A 15,460-nucleotide genomic window follows, 5' to 3' on the forward strand; every position below is an offset into this window, starting at 1 on the left:
CTTTGTTAATATCCCAACATATATCATTCACGATAGAATATGTGCTAATGTAGGATGTCAAAATGGACCAAGACTCTATAGTCACTCATAAAAGTATTTACAAGTAAGGATAGGAGTATGTATTTACTCGTAAATTTTTGAGGGAATAAGTATAAGTACGGAGTACAGGTACTATAATATTCATCTCGTCCCACCCACATATACCATATATATTATATATTAATATAATTAAAATATGTTAGTTAAGTAAATGATTTATTTTACACATACTTTTATGTAAAAAAATAATTATATTTTTCTAATTAAATTGGTATTTTAAAGTCAGGATTCATGTTTTCCAATTCAAGTGCTGATGTGTGGTAATTAAGGTTATTGAATTAAGGATGTGTGATTGATTTTATTTCATGGAAATATCTTTAAATTTATGTTGGAACGGTGAAATATAACCATGATTTTAGTTTGTAAATTTCATGTTAGCACTTTTATATTGAAGTCAATATTATCCATATACTTTTAAGTATCATTTTGGTTTTGGATTGACTTGTAAATCCATAATATTATTTTGTGAAGAAGGATGATATTAGATTTAGCATACATTATATATATTTGTTTCACTCTACTTAAAAATATTGAAATTATTATTTACTTTTATGTGTATAAATTTATGACTTTGTTGATAGGTCTTAGAGAATATTATTATCACATGATGTCCAAGTTTAATTAGAGTTTTTGTTAAATAATTTGAACATTAACTTTAAGAATTGGTATGCTGGATGATTATCTTTTTAATGTTGTTTATTTATGACCTAAGTTTGGAGGAATCAAGTTATATTTGTTTGTTTTTAATATTATGTGTGAATGTTTTTAATGTTATGTTTGAATTATTTAAGAGTGAATTTTTAATTTACTTGTAATAATTTTTTTAATTAATATATATTTTTTATTTTTATAAATAATTAAAGTGTGAATCGTGGATATGCGTATGAGTATATATGTAATTAGCGGGTATGAGAATAAACTTTTGTTACCCGTATGAGTATAAGATGGGCTATAGATATTTTTTTCAAATACGAGTATGAGGACGAATAAGATCATATCCAAACCTATCCATTTTCATCCCTATGCTAATGGTAAGTTGTTAGCTAGAAGTAACATGCTGCATCATGATTCAAGCACAATTTTAAACAGCCTATATATACTGCTACTCCATACGCATAATCGTAACTAGGGGAAACATTTATTTTATTCTTAAATTTAATTAAAGATATTGAATATATGAGTTTTTCAATCGTTATACCATACTTTAAACGAAAACTATTTCAAAAAAATGAAGAGTATTAAAATGAATCAATGTACCATTGCTTGGAATGGGCAACCACGTGACACCACCGAACAAATGCTCCGACCAAGTGATTAATTAAAATAAAGACTTCAATTTCGAGAGTGGGAGAGAAGATTTTGAAAATCCCACTTCAGTCAAAATATCCTATTATTAATAAATAAAAAAGTTAACATTTTTTTGTTGTTGTTGTAGTAAACTAACAGTAATTAATCCTTTTGTTTTCCCCTAGTTAGGGTTACGCCTCCGGATGATGGTTCTAACACAAAGGAGATCTATGAGGGATGCCTTTCCTTCTACTAATGCTTGTAACCATGTCTTCATGCGAAACCTTGTTGCTCATTGATGTTGCACACACATTCCACCCACTACGCCTCTTCCTAACAATTTCGGTGCAAGCCATGCTCATGTTCTCTGACCCTGAAGACGAGCTCATTGGTTCATCAAAATCCACAATGGTTGAACGAGTTGTTTCATCATCACCCATCTCTTGTGGGATTAGGAAATCGGGACCTAGATGCAAGGACTTGCATGTTCTCAAATAGGGAGAGAGGTCCTTGTAGTGTTTCAGCACAAAATCCACCTAAAAATATTAACATACAAATGCACATGAGCTATACAAATTACAAAATCAAATTATTTGTGTTGATACTTAAATTCTCACGTTTGATTTAATGGGATAACATTAGATCATTCATCGAACACTTATTTATTTTTTATCGACTAATATTAATAGTTAATTTGTTAGAAAAAATTAAACCCATGATTTTATATTAATTTTCCTCCTTTCCTTCTTTCTAAACCACTCAACTAATTTTATATCTTCTATTCATGGATGACTTAGATCATAGTTATTATTTTTATTGTTTGTTTCATAAATTCATTCGTGTTATTTAACCTAACTATTTAAGCTAAGACATCTAATAGTTTGAGATTGTCAGTTCATATATAACAATCTGGAAAATAATGCATGAACACTCTATGTTATTTGACATCCATCATAGAATTGAAAGAGATAGAAGGTACATGAGTCTAATTGTGATAAATGATATGATGCAAAAAAAGAAAGAGATAATGAAAAAATGTGTGTTAATGAAGTGCTTTCACTTTGAGTTATCCAAATAATATTACTCTAATAATATATGCATTCTTCATTTGTTGATGTCTAAAAACTTTACGCTGTGGTTAGTGCATGGATGCTTTAAATTGCAGTTGTAGTGTTGTCTATAAATTTTACATGGGAAATAGTGACCAATGTGATCACATTGTGGTTGCATAGAGTAAAAAATACCGTCGTTGTTGTTGCGGCTGAAATTTTGATCATAGATCATCTTTTAAAATCATGATGTGGTCACATCTGTGACCCCGTAAAGAGAAAAAAAAAACATGACGTTGCGGCTAAAATCGTGGTCACAGACAATATCTTAAAATCATGATTTTGATTAATTTGCTTATATGTAATCAGTTGCACAATTTTAAGTTAAATTGCAAAAGGGTTTTAGATTGTTATTCACATCAGCAAAAAGGGTGGAATATTTTTGTTTGTATGTACCTTGCATCCTAGAGAGCAATGGATAAAAGGTTCTTGAAGACTTCTATCACATGAAGTGCAGTAGTTTGCTGACCCCTTGAGTTGCCTGTTTTGTGGTCTCTTCTTGATGAACACCACCTTGGCACTATTGATGGTGTAAGGCTAATAGAATTGAAAAGTTTTTGAATTAGCAAACCACATACTATTGTCAAGTTATTACTTTAGTAAGAGCTAAGAAACATTGAATTGGAATATATATTAATATTCTAATGAATCAATTAACTTCTCATATACTTTCTCGGTATCACATTATAAAGATTAAGCTACTTAAAAAAAGTAATTATTATTGTATTATATTTATTAACTATTTATACTATCATTTTTAAAATTATTATTTTTATTCTCTTTCTATCCAATTTATTCTTTCTCATTAATGTTTGAAGAGAGAATAACTAAGAATATATAAGAAAAAATAATAATTAATACACTAAAAAATTAAAAAATAGTTTTATAAAAAAGGATAAACAAATTTTTGAAAAGAATATTATGATTAGGGACAGAAGAAGTAATAAACTAGCTAGTATTTTTTTTCTATTTTTTTTATGGAATACTACTAGCTAGTACTTTCTTGATTCCTAATTATAAGATCTTAGTAATTAGATTAGTTAATCATATTATCATTTCAAAATCACCCTTTTCTTATCTCTCAACTCAATTGCTTCTTATGAATGTTTAGAGAATATAATTAAGTATATGTATGAAAAAAAAATCAATGCATCTAGAGAAAAATCTTATAAAAAAAACAAATAATTTTCTTAAAAGTATCTTATAATTAGGAATGAAAGAAATACTTAATTGTATAGAGTTATACCTGCACGTTAGAGCAATCTATGAGTTTCTGAAGATCTTCCAATCTGACAACATCATGATAAACGTAACGGCGAACCTGAAGAAGCCTATGGCAGCGATGTGATGGCAAACAGTGAGGGCAAATACTGGTGCAACAATCTAAGCAGCATATGTTCTTCTCGTTTTTTTTAGCATTCTCATGGTGAGAGCACCCCACAAAGAACTTTTGTGCGTAAAGAGCTTCCAACCATGCTGGTTTTTGGTGTCCCTACATCAACCACAACAGCCAAGAGAAGCCTTGTAAGACATTTTGAACCAAAGGGTCATCAAAATCAATAAGAATTTGCATATATAGACAGAGGAGAAAACAGGGGAATTCTTCAAACCATGATCATGTGTGCAAAGTGCAAACACTTAATTGCAAGGCTAATTAACTCAATGATCTTCTCCTTGAGTTGTGACCAAGGCAGTGAGAGAGAGAGAGAGAGGGACTTAGAGCATGGGAATAAGAGTATTTATGGAGAATCACAAGATAAAGAAAAGGACATTATATATTTATTCTTCCTTGAATAGGTAGACACCATTTTGTCCATGGGGGAAGGGTTATTATATGAGAGAGAGAAAACCCTAAGCCATAAAAAAACAAGTTGAGATATGAGAGAGGAACGTGCGCGTTGTTTCCGTGTCTCCCATTTCTCTATTTTTAGGCTTTTAAAGTATTCGCAGCTCTCCTTGGCTTAAGAGCTCTTTTGTTAAACAACCTAACCTCTCTTTAAACCAGCTGCAATTCCATTTTTTTAAAGGATCAAATTGGTATCTGAAAAGAAAATATGGGAAACACTTTGGTTACTCAAAAAATCCTTTGGATTATGAAGACCCATCAGGATTAAGATAAACTTCAAAACTAAAAAAATATTTACAAAGATACTTACATATTATCTACAAATTTAATAATACTAAAATTTAATTATTTTTCTTTACTTTTAATACATGATTAATCCTTGAAAAAATAAATCATATATAGCAATAATAAAAGAAAAAAAGCTAGTAACACTCCTTTAAATACATTCTTTTTAAATACATTCTTTGCTGTAAGCCAAAATTTATCAGAATTATGTAATTTTGTGTATCATATTTAATATTTAATGAGTCCAACTCATAATTTTATAATTCATGATAAATTTTAACTAATTATATCAAAAATAATTTGTTTTTAGCCCTCCTTGTAACAAAATCATTAGTAACCAAAATTAATATTTTAAAATATAACTCAAATGTATGAAAAGACTAAACTATCTCAAATTTATAATCTCAAGAAATTAAATTATTATTTTTTAGGAATTATAAAATGTCACCTGTCCTTTCCAAAAGAAAAATGTCATCTGTAATTTTCTTAGACCAATATAAACATTTGCTCTTTTTCTAATTGTTAAATCATCACCACTTTGATTCTTCCTCAATTTGTAATATATAGTTGATATATAGGACTTTGAAAGAGAGAGAGAGCATTTTTTTTTTTTGTGTGGACTTAATTATTATATATTCATTTCACACTTCAGTAATGAATGTGGTAGTAGTTTCTTTTCTTGGGTATACACATTCCTGCTCTGCGGGTAAACATATCAAAATTGAAAGGATTTTTAATTGTCAAATGCAAGAGAAAAACGCCTCTGGCATGCACCCTCAAGGGATGAAAGAGAATGTTCAATATTTGCTCAATAAATTAAGTGAGCATTATTAAGCTCCTAAACTAATCTTATCCCCGGTTATATAGAGTTCGATAAGCATCCATTATGCATCATCATTTAATTAGAAATTATTTTAATTAAATAAATATTGTAAATATTATTTAAAAAAATATAAACATAGTAAATTTATTGTATATAATAGTTTATAATTAAATGACAATATATAATATCTTTTCAGTAACATTGTTTATCCTTATATACAAAATGTAGCCCATGCATTAATATCATCTTTTAGCTTTTTCAAATAAATATAAAATGTAGCACATAAATTTGTAATCTCGTGACTCATTGTGATTTGATGACCCCTTATATAAAAATACTTTTATTATTATTATTATTATTATTATTATTATTATTATTATTATTTTAGGATTTTTTTTGTCATGCCACACTATATTTTTGTCCATGCCGTAACAAAAACTAATTAATTAATTATGCAGTTTCTAAACCTAATAATTAATTTTATAGAGCTTGCTCATACAATCAGTTACTTCAACCTTATATTTGAAATTAATTTATCCAAACTATACTGTTTGGGAGTTAAAGATCTAATATATATAAATTTTTATATTTATTTGGAACACAAATTTGTGATCATTGAAAATGTTAACTACCCAAATTTTAATAATTTTTATATTAAACTAATTTCAGGTACGCAAATTTTAATTGATCATTTATTAAGTGATAATAAATTAATAAGGTTGAAATACTTTCACTCAATTTAGGTTATGTTTAACAAAATTAGTTAAAAATTAAAAAAATTAGTTTATTAAATTATAATTATTTAATAAAATTAATTATTAAAATAACTGAAAAATATAAAATGACATATAAATAATAAAATCATGATTTATTTTAAAAATATAAGAAGAAAATTTGATAAATATATTACGGATAAAAAACTAAAAACTAACGTTTTAAAAAATATTGCTTGAAATGTCACTTCAAATAACATTTAAAAAATATTAAAAATTACTAAAATAATTATTTATCAAATAGTAAAATAATTTTTTTATTTAGTAAAAAGAAAAGTAAAAACTAGCTGACTGAATTGCCCTGGAGAAAGTAACGTTAGTTTTCTTAATTTTCAAACTTTTTGTATCCAAGCCTTTTTTTGTTATCCCACCTCAATCAACATTATCAGTTACAAAATGTGAGTCAAGACTCTTTTTAATATCCACCCTGGAATCGAGGGTTCATGCATGCACCTTTATGGCTTTATTGCCATTGATCTGGCATAAAAAAGACATTCACGATTGGTGAGTCACCAATAATAGAAGGTCAAATAAAAATTCTAATTGCAAGAATGCACTGGTCTAAGAATGATGCATGCCTTAATTCGAGTTCATACGTAGTTACGTACTAACAAAATTAGAAAGAGACATGCATCAACAGTCATTAGCAATTCCTGTTAGAAGTGGAGGGTAGGCCAGCGTAGACATAAAGCGGTCCAATCTCTTACTTTACTTTTTCTGAAAAAATGTTATTTAATATTTATATTTTTTATTATTAAGGTAGTTAAAGTGCATTGAAAGAAAACCAATTTTTATTTTGTGTAAGACTCCTATTTTTTCTGTTATTTTATTAATTTTAAAGAAGGTTTTACTTCAAAATCTGTCTTATGCCTAAAAATATGTTGTTGAGTTAATTAGCCCTAAAATATTGACTCAAGTAAACTTGAATTCCCACTCAAGATTGGAGCAAACTAGGCTTTTGTATCAAAATAGTGCAATTTTTTCCATAAATTATCAAAATGGGTAAATTTAAAAAAAAATTACAAAAATGGATACATCCTACTTTTAAAGACCATTTCAACATGAAAAAAAACCATACTCCCAAAGACGATTTCAACATGAAAAAAATCCTACTCCCAAAGACAATTTCACTTATCCAATTCTTTGTTTTTTTTTTTAAATTATGACAGTTAAAAACCGTTACAAATAATTTCTTTAGCCCCCACCAAGTAGACATTTGTCTTGTTTCTTTAGCTGCCACAAATTGCTACCTAGCTTGGCAATAATTCCTACCAAGGTCCAACCTAGTAGGTAACCCATTCTTGACGTACTGTGACGTATCAAGGAATAATGTATTGTTACCAAATAAAGTTACAGTTAAGAATGCTGCCATAGTAACAACAAACGAAAATTTTCGTTTGTTACACGAAAAATCTTTTGTGGACCAAGATGTTATTTCAATTTATCTTCTTTTTCACCATGAAATCTTTTCTGTTTGCTGCTTTAATTTCCCAATTGAGTTTGGAAAATGAAGCAGCTAAAGGACGAAATTTAGATGGATTTTTTTAGTGTTATTTTTTTAAATTAAAATTGAAATTTATTTTGATAATTAATGTAATATCTATGTTAACATAGGTGATGACTGTATCTTTTCAGTCAGAAACACATAAACTAGCTCATTAAAGAGCTGAATTTGCTTTAGTCTCTTTCATATTTCAAGATGAATTTAAAGCTGAAGAGTTATATATTCTTCCAACTTTAAGGGGTTATTTTGCTGTGTGAAAGAGAAAATATAGAAAAAAATTGAGAAAAATATTTAAATTAAAATAGAGATAAAGAGTGTGATACCCACACAAATTTTAGAAATTTTTTTCTCCTTTCCTCTCCTTTGAACACAACCAAATCATCCCTAAGGTATACTACTTTATAATATATCCCTCAAATCAATGAGAATTTTGAGCGCTAAGGTTTAAAGTTTAAAATGTCATAATGTGCATGCTCGGTTGCGGATGATGTGTTGGTTGGTAAGACTTTATTGTGAAAAGTATACAAGAGATAGTTCACAATCAAAGTAATCGTCACTTGATTCCAATAATAACTATTCTAATATAACAGGAGTGTTTGATTGAATAAAATGAAATAGAACAATAAAAAAAATATTTAAATTAAAGTATTAAGATAGATATATATGTGAGGCTTATTATTTTTTGAAAAATTTCGTCCATTTTCCTTGTACAGTGCACTCATCAAACACAATTTTCTATAAACAAACATAATCGATATTCAAATCGATCTTTTAAAAATCTTCCTTAACTCGTATAATTACTGAAGTGAAACTTCAATTATGATTTAAAGAAAAGAATCAAAACTATCAAGGTTTCTAGGCTTTAACAACTAAAAAGACAAAACAAAAAAGACAAATGAAAGTGTGTACTTGCCCAACCTTTCTCATTTTCCATTCTCTCACTAATAAAAGCAACAAGCTGTTCCAACCAAACCAAATTATTCGACCCATACCGCAGCAGCAAAGATTGTCCTTGGTGCTATGTGCTGTGCATGTGGCAGTACATGGAATCGCAGGATCGCCTAAACTTAGCTGCAAAAATCTGAAAAAACAAGACATGTACGACGAAATGCCATGTTTTGTGGGGAATCAATCAGCAAAGGGCAACAACATTCAACCAATTGGCCACTTCAATTAAACCAATCATCACTGAGCAGTGTGTACTTTATTAATTATGTGGATTTGTAACCAACTTTTGACAGACAAGGACAACACATTTAGCACTACCCAGGAAAATATAATGACAAATTAATTGTTTAAGGGGCTTGATTTAGTGCTAATTTTGAGGACCTTAATTACTCATTGTGCTGCCTCTACTCTATAACCAAGACCTTTCTTTTCTTGGGCTTTGAAAGAGTGGTTTGTTTCTTTAGGCTTTAGGCTTAATTTTAGTCATTTGAGATAGGTTTTGCAAAACCCGTTCCCGTGATCAGACATTTTGGCAAAGAAGATATGGAACACAAGTTGATCCCTAATTTCATTTCTGTGAATGTATAGGTCCTGATATATGGTTTTTTTTTCCTCCCCTAAACAATCATTATAATCTCTCTTGGAAAGCTTGTCCGGCTTTTTTTAGTAGGATCTCTTCTTCTAATCATATTTTTTTTTTCATTCATAAGGTTCAAATATAAAACTTAGATTAAGGAATTATGTCTAGGGAAAATGCATTATCAAGTGATGGTGCAAAAATATTTTATATTAATAGTAAATATAAATTAGATTCAACAATAATTATACTTTACATATTTTTAGTTTTGATAATATTATTGATACGAAGTATTTGCTGATTTTATTGATAATTAAACTTCATCATAGAATCTAATTAGTCATATTTAGTGGAGTCTTCCTTTTCAACTATGTTTTAATTTTTCATCCACAAGACTTAAATTCGAAACCTTATTTAAAGGGACCAAATTTTATACCACTTGGGTTAACAGCCTATTAGTATTGTTTGCATGTTTACATAATACCAAAATGGTGATATAATATTAAAATATAAAGATATTTTTACTCTAATATTAAAAATTTAATTTTCATGTATTGTATGTATAAAGACTCTTATATTTTCAATTAATCAAAAAATCATTTTAAAGTGTGAATTTTGAGATAATTATTACAACTTTTGTAAAAAAATAATTATTATAAAAGTTAATAGATTTAGTATATAATAATTTATTTTTAAATGATACTATAAAAAAACTTTCACATAGTAGCCAAATTCTTTTATTAATACATATTTAAACAAATTTCTTGTTCCTCAACAGAAATGCAATTTTAAAGTTTAAAGGTTAAAACCACGTAAAGGTCTATATAATCTCCTTTTCCTCATCCTTATAGTAAATTAAGTTTGCTTAATTGACGTAGCAAGCAGTCAGAGGTCAAACATCCATATATATATATATATATATATATATATAGGGAGAGAGAGTGAGATGAGTGTTTTATTATAAAAGGTGAGATGATTAAATAATAATTCTTACATCAAAATAGAAGATTCAAATTTAATTGCAAATTAAAGCTGCATGTGCATCTAATTTTGACTCTCCCATATGCAATGTTTTTCTCACTTTTGAGTTCCTAATTCTTTCATGCGTATTATAAGTTTGGGTGTCAAGGAGATTTTTTTGGTTCGAACTATCTGAGAACAATCGAAATTTTAAGTTTGTCTATTATGACTTTTTCTTTTAAAATGGATTCACCCGTAAGACACCCATTGATTTGTAATTTCAAATTCCTAGTATGGTATTTTTATTTTGGCTAGGTGTTTCAAAGTTTAATTTGCTCATACTTAAGATAAGAAAAGCGATTTGAAAGGGTCAGATTCTCATTTTCTGCTACTTACTAACTTGGCCAATTTGGAAAAAATGTGAGAACTTATCAAACAAAGAACTGATCACCACATGTACAATCTCCCAAGTGATGTATATTACTCGGGCAAAAATAAAATAGTGAAATGCATTATTTGGTAGACATTTAATACATTTAAATTCAAAGGACCGATACTTTCAAATGGTTATTTCCAAATAGTTATTTTCACTATCATTGACACCAAAAACATATTAATTGCTTCACAATTAACTGATGCAGAAATGCATATTTAAACAATGATACTTGAGTTCCCCATCAAGCTCAAGCAGAACAAAGTGCTAAGGTATTAACTTATGCACCAATACATTTAAATTGGAAGGACTGATATTTTCAAATGGTTATTTCCAAATAGTTATTTTCACAATCATTGACACCAAAAACATATTAATTGCTTCACAATTAACCGATGCAAAAATGCATATTTAAACAATGATACTTAAGTCCCCCATCAAGCTCAAGCAGAACAAAGTGCTAAGGTACTAACTTATGCACCAATAGTTGTACTGGCTACTAGCAGAATACTAGTGTATGATAGATGGTACATTATACCCTAATGACTACAAATTCTTCCTTACACTTTTAACTCAACATGTGCATTTTCACTTGATATTAGCAAAAACATTGAAGCTTGGTTGCTCCATTTTTCTACAATTTTTTCTTCATTTTCTTCCTTTGCCAATCCTCCAAATTAACCTGATAAGCATAACATATAACAAATAGAATTTGATAAATAACAAAATAGTATATAACAAAGATGATAAAATACAATTTTTCATGTATATTAGAGGAAAGTTTCTTACCAAAATTAGGGAGATAATTTTTGGGGACAATTACGGCTATAATGAAATGCTTATTGGCCACATGTTTTACAAAGACACATTCTTTTTTGTTGTTGTTCAATAGCTTTCTCTTTGCCGCTTTTGATTCGTTTACCACTTCCTTTTGTCTTTGAAAATTATGGTGGAAGAATTCCCACTTCTTTAGGAATGCTTGATCCAACAAAGGTTTGTAAATCTTTGTCTTTGTTTGCTTAGAATCCCCTTCATACTTAACCAATTTTTTTTCAATGTTCACAACTCCATTCATCACAAGAAGCAAGTTTTCCTTATGTTGTCCAACCTTGTCCATACACCTAAAGAAGTGGCCTCATACATCTGATATGAACTTACTCTCATTTTCTGGCTTAGAAAATGTGTCTAGGACATTGTCAGCAATATCAAAAACAAGTTTTCTATTTGCCAATTTAATCCACCTATTCACATTATAATTACTCGGTATCTCAGTTAAACCTTTCCCTTTTAGGACACAAAGTATATGTCTACAAGGTATGCCCTGAGATTGAAACATTTTGCATGAACAAGTTGCATTGTGACTAGAAGAATTATAAACCACTCCTCGCAATCTCCCATTGGTTCATTGTTATCAATTACATGTAATATTTTCATTCCATGTTCTTTTGCTTATTTTCAACCCCACAATCTACACATGCAATCCACAACTCTTTGAAATATATAAAAGTTCTCATGAGTATAAATATCTCTTCCATGCTTCTCTAAACTGGGATTCAACTTTAATTCAGGTAAAGAATGAAGTGAATCTTTGCCAACAAGTAATTCCTTCCGCCTCTGTGCTTCTATTGAGAAATCAAGCCTCATTCAAAATTCAACCAGGCTAACATTAGGATTCAAAAAGTTACCATAAAAAGAATTCTCACTTTCTGATCTTGATGTTGTTTTCAATATTCCAACCAAAAACATGTCTCTAAAATAAGCTGGTATCCACATGTCTCTAAAAACATGTGCATCAAAATCTTTAATCAAGGTCTTTAAATCTCTTGTTAGGAAAGTTAATATTGTATGATTCTTGTTATTATGAGAGTTAATTGTATCCCATGATTCTTGCTTTAAATATGGTAACAATCAGTCATATTAGAATGACTTGATTATAGGAATAGATTGCTGAGTTATAGGGGCAGAATCATCTAATTAGATATATGTATTTGTGTATATATTGCCTCTATGATTCTGAATGAAAACACAACCAAATTATTTTCATCTTCTCTTTCCATTTTTTACATGGCATCAGAGCAGTAACGATTTGCTTTTTCTCTTTCCCATTTTTTTACCTTTCAAACATTTTTTTTCTAAACCATTATGGCTAACGATGGAAACAAATCTTATTCCAATAGCTCTTACTCTCTTCACCATTCCTATCATCCTGGAATGGTCCCATCAGCACATGTTCAGCCCCTTGTGAATGGATTGACTGAATTACAATTACAACAAATTTTGTCTATTATGCAGGGCAATGGAGCATCTCAATCAGCTTCTCCCAAGGCAAATAATGTCAATGTTTCTTCAGGTTTGTCCGCACCCAAGTTGATAATTGATAGTGGTGCAACAAATCACATAACTTCTTCTCCATCTCTACTTGTCAACCGTAAAGAAAACACTTCTTTACCACCAGTTGTTATGCCAAATGGAGATCAAGCTCCAATTATTTATACTAGAAATTTACCTTTGAGTCCTATTATTTGTTTGAAGAATGTACTTGGGGTACCATCTTGTAAGGTGGATTTGATGTTTGTGAGTCAAGTCACAAGAGAATTAAATTGTTCAGTAAACTTTTTCCCTTAATTATGTATTTTTTAAGATTTGATGACGGGGATGATGATTAGTTTGGGTGAACAACGAGATGGACTCTGTTACTTGGTTTCAATGAATAAGACACACAAAGTAAATACCATCAAAGCTGCCTCCACTTCAAACACCTCAAGTATATTGTGGCATAAACGTCTAGGACACTTATCCTCTTCTCGATTAGACTTTGATGGCCAAAAACCTCCTTCATTTCCCTTTCAAGCAAAACAATGATTGTACTGTTTGTGCTCTAGCAAAACAAACTAGGCTTCCTTTTTCCACAAGTTCAATTTCCTCTGATAAACCTTTTGAATTAATACATTATGATATTTGAGGGCTTTTCAAAGTTCCTTCCCTTTCTGGTGCAAAATATTTTTTGACTATTGTGGATGACTTTTCTCGTTTTACTTGGGATTTTCAAATGTATCATAAAAGTGAGACAAAAAAATTTCTAACCAATTTTTTCTCATATGTGAAAACCCAATTCAATACTATAATAGCAAATATTCGAGTTGACAATGGAGGAGAGTTTTTCTCTATGCAAGATTTTTTTCCTAACAAGGCACTAATTATCAACATTGTTGCATTTACACACATCAACAAAATGGGGTGGTTGAGCGCAAACATAGACATATCCTTGAGTCAGCCCAAGCTCTTCATTTTCAATCTCATCTCTCTTTACACTTTTGGGTAGAATGTATCTCCGCTGCTGTTCATATAATTAATAGGTTGTCCACATCTATACTTTCTCACCAAACTCCTTTCGAAAAAATTTATAAAAAAAATTCCCTCTTATTCTCACCTTAGAGTTTTTGGATGTCTAGCTTATGCTACAAATGTTCATGTACCCCATAAGTTTGCTCCTCGTGCCACCAAATGTGTTTTTATTGGTTATCCAGTTGGTCAGAAAACTCACAAATTATATGATATTGAAACCAATAAAGTCTTGACTAGTCATGATATTATTTTCCACGAGGATATTATTCCCTACGAATCCATTTCTCCTTCCCCAACTAAAACAGATTCTGTCCTACCCATTGTTGTCTTAGATTTCTCATCCATCCAGCCAACACATGCGGAATCTAACCCTGCCACTACTGCTTCTCCAACAGCCCCTTTGCGTCGTTCTCAAAGAGCTCATGTCCCCCCTATAGCCTTGAGTGATTATGTTTGTAATCAAGTAAGTTCTCCCGAATCATTGTCATTCTTGTCATCTTTTCCAAGTAAAGGTACACGATATCCTCTATGCAATTTTGTCTCATATGATTGTTACTCACCACAACATAGATCCTTTATTGCTACTATTACTAATAATGTTGAACCTACATGTTATGAACAAGCTGCTTCCCAATCTCATTGGCAAATAGCAATGTAATCTGAGTTGGCTGCTTTAAATAGCAATGTTTTTGAAGGTTTCTCCTGTAACCGGGGTCGGAAGAGCTCTCAAATCTAGGAAGTTGACACCCAAGTATCTAGGTCCGTATCAGATTTTGAAGAAGATTGGGCCTGTAGCTTATCATATCACCTTACCTTCGAGTTTATCGAATTTGCATCCTGTGTTTCATGTCTCTCAACTGAGACGGTACAACCCAGATCCATCACATATACTTGCAGTGGACGAGGTACAGGTGAAGGATAACCTCACCTATAAAGCACAACCTCAGAAGATCACTGACCGAAGAATGAAGTCGTTGAGAGGAAAGAAGATCGCGTTGGTGAAGGTGTAGTGGGGAACCGATGAGGGTGATTCTACATGGGAGTTGGAGGATAGGATGAGAGAATTGTACCCAAGTTTGTTCATAGAGTAGTTAATTTCGGGGACGAAATTCCTAAAAGGGTGGGAGTATTGTGACATCCTGGAAATTCTACCCGGAATTTTTGGAAACGATGTATTTTGAATGATTATATATATATATATATATATATATATATATATATATATATATATATATATATATAAGTATTATTCAGTGCATATGCATATATGTTCTTGATAGAAGTAAGAATGGTGGAGGCAAGATATGCGGGTTAGGCTAATTAAGGAAGAGAAGTCCATAACTGGGAGGTTATGGGTTAATTCTTAATTAATTAGTTTAAAAATCATCGTTTTGCGTGCGACTTAAAATTTAACAAAACCAACCTCTGAACCATGCTCGGGGTTTTATTCTGAGCGTTTTGATATATATAT

The 15,460-nt window shown here is 30.2% G+C and overlaps 1 protein-coding gene across 1 annotated transcript; it reads right to left on the bottom strand.

Annotated features, from left to right (window-relative positions):
• Window positions 1-1,162: 1,162 nt before the first annotated feature.
• On the bottom strand, window positions 1,163-4,401 carry LOC106794477 (protein RGF1 INDUCIBLE TRANSCRIPTION FACTOR 1). The gene is made up of 4 exons (XM_014761766.3): window positions 4,106-4,401; window positions 3,742-3,987; window positions 2,892-3,032; window positions 1,163-1,922 (listed from the first exon to the last, which is right to left on the bottom strand). Exons 1-4 carry the CDS (start codon window positions 4,112-4,114, stop codon window positions 1,599-1,601), a joined length of 720 nt encoding a protein of 239 aa, XP_014617252.1. The 5' UTR covers window positions 4,115-4,401; the 3' UTR covers window positions 1,163-1,598.
• Window positions 4,402-15,460: the final 11,059 nt, after the last annotated feature.

This window comes from Glycine max, chromosome 9 (genome assembly GCF_000004515.6).
Source record: "Glycine max cultivar Williams 82 chromosome 9, Glycine_max_v4.0, whole genome shotgun sequence".
Lineage (NCBI taxonomy): Eukaryota > Viridiplantae > Streptophyta > Magnoliopsida > Fabales > Fabaceae > Glycine > Glycine max.